General features: G+C 35.6%; 2 protein-coding genes across 4 annotated transcripts in view; both read right to left on the bottom strand.

Moving 5' to 3' along the window:
• The window catches only part of LOC109546359 (carbohydrate sulfotransferase 1-like), a 50,723-nt gene that overhangs the window by 9,499 nt on the left and 39,597 nt on the right, over positions 1-1,627 (bottom strand). The gene's annotated exons all lie outside the window — the stretch shown is intronic.
• LOC109546957 lies at positions 707-1,439 on the bottom strand. Its single transcript, XM_048661169.1, has 2 exons — positions 1,223-1,439; positions 707-984 (listed from the first exon to the last, which is right to left on the bottom strand). Exons 1-2 carry the CDS (start codon positions 1,420-1,422, stop codon positions 732-734), a joined length of 453 nt encoding a protein of 150 aa, XP_048517126.1. The 5' UTR covers positions 1,423-1,439; the 3' UTR covers positions 707-731.

Raw genomic sequence — 1,627 nt, 5'->3', positions numbered from 1 at the left:
CACTTTCTGGAAAATGAACGGAAAACGTTTCCATAGTCGACCTAAATATAAATTCCATACTAAGGTTCTAATGGCGGCAATAAACCCATTAGCTTATCAATAAGTTCCACTTATCAATGCACAAAGCCAAGTCGGCATCATTGGCAAGACGACAGGCTTCATTCGGCTAAAGCCCTAAAAATTTACCTGTTAAAATTAACTATCATATGGGCTGAATTAGATCGACCACCTATAGAACATAGAGAGATTAGGGGAAGTTGCTAAATAGTTTCGTCAAGTTTGAGCAATAATTTTTTTATGTTTAATCGAAACTAGAAAATTTTACAGCGCATTCAAATTTAAGATTCCTCCACATTCCAGTAAAACTCTTGTCCGGAATGTGTCGACATTATTGTGAAATAATGCGAGAAAACCGTAGTGCACAGAACTGGCCAGTGACAAATACCTTTTTTCAGTTTAAGATAAATTAATAGTTTTAAGAAAAATAACGAAAGATCCAGACTAACTAAATTTACATCGCATTAGAACTAATACTTTGTTATTTTCCTGTGAAAATTTTGTACAGAAATCGGTTAAAGCAGCCAAGTCGCCAAATAACTTTGTAAGTTTGATAGTTCAATCTGAAACGCGTCGTTAATTCCAACTAAAGTGTGGTAAAACCTTTCTAGTAATTAGTGCACGTTTAACATTATAAACGAAAACAATATTTAAAACTTCTCAAAACTCTGACTTTATTGGCCATAAGCTTCGAGTATAACTCGCGGATTCGTGCTTGCTGGAATAATAAAAACGACCGTTCCTTGCCCGTGAGTCACATAAATCGACGAACAAAACGCCTTTTGGTCTCCAAAATTTAGCATTCTAACCGTTGAAATGTATCGGGCATTTGAGCTGAAAGTCCACTGAATTTCTTGTTCAAGTCCCGTTTCTTCAGCCACCACAAATACATCTCTGACCAGCATAATATCAGCGGGTTGTCTCGATCTACAAAAAACTCCTTTAAGCTCAAACGAACTGGTGTATTTCCCCCTAATTCCTGTCATGTGTTTTTGAGCCTTAATCGTGGTAAAGGTCGATTCGAAAGAGACACGCGATATGGAAAAATAAAATTTACAGTATATTTCTTTGACAAAGGTCAGTCTGCTATAGACACAAAGAGAAAAGGGGCCACTGTCACAAATTTGTTAGACGTGAAAAATTAAATTTCGAAGAATATGCTTACCCATAAATTAAATCGCCTGCATTTGCCTGATAATAGGCCTTATTAGCTCCAATTTCTGCATGAAATTCGGTGCTGTTTTTATATTTTCTCAAAATCAGAAATTCTGATCGCTGATTTTCCAGGCCCAAAGCACAATTGATAACAAGCAAAAGCACTAGAATGGTAACTTCTGAAACATACATATTGGGCGAATTGAACATTCTGACTTTTAAATATTTTCCAGTTCCTTTATAAGCCATTTAAGCGATTGTTATGGAAATACACAGATAAGACAACAAAACACCTCCGTTAAACCACGATATATTTTGTAATAAAAAGCAGCAACCAACACATGAGATAACAACTATTTCGATATGGCAAAGCAGTTAAAGCAGTTTAAAAACAACTAAATTTTACTAACGCGAG

This window comes from Dendroctonus ponderosae, unplaced genomic scaffold (genome assembly GCF_020466585.1).
Source record: "Dendroctonus ponderosae isolate FM_Combo_2020 unplaced genomic scaffold, Dpon_F_20191213v2 Dpon_F_20191213_1, whole genome shotgun sequence".
Taxonomy (NCBI): domain Eukaryota; kingdom Metazoa; phylum Arthropoda; class Insecta; order Coleoptera; family Curculionidae; genus Dendroctonus; species Dendroctonus ponderosae.
This window is presented reverse-complemented; position numbering and strand designations above follow the sequence as displayed.

Excerpts from the sequence above, each read along its gene's own strand:
- LOC109546957 (XM_048661169.1), bottom strand. The coding sequence starts at position 1,422 with ATGTTCAATTCGCCCAATATGTATGTTTCAGAAGTTACCATTCTAGTG. Across the intron at positions 985-1,222 it reads GCAGGCGATTTAATTTATGG|ATCGAGACAACCCGCTGATA; the intron begins GTAAGCATATTC and ends AGTTTTTTGTAG.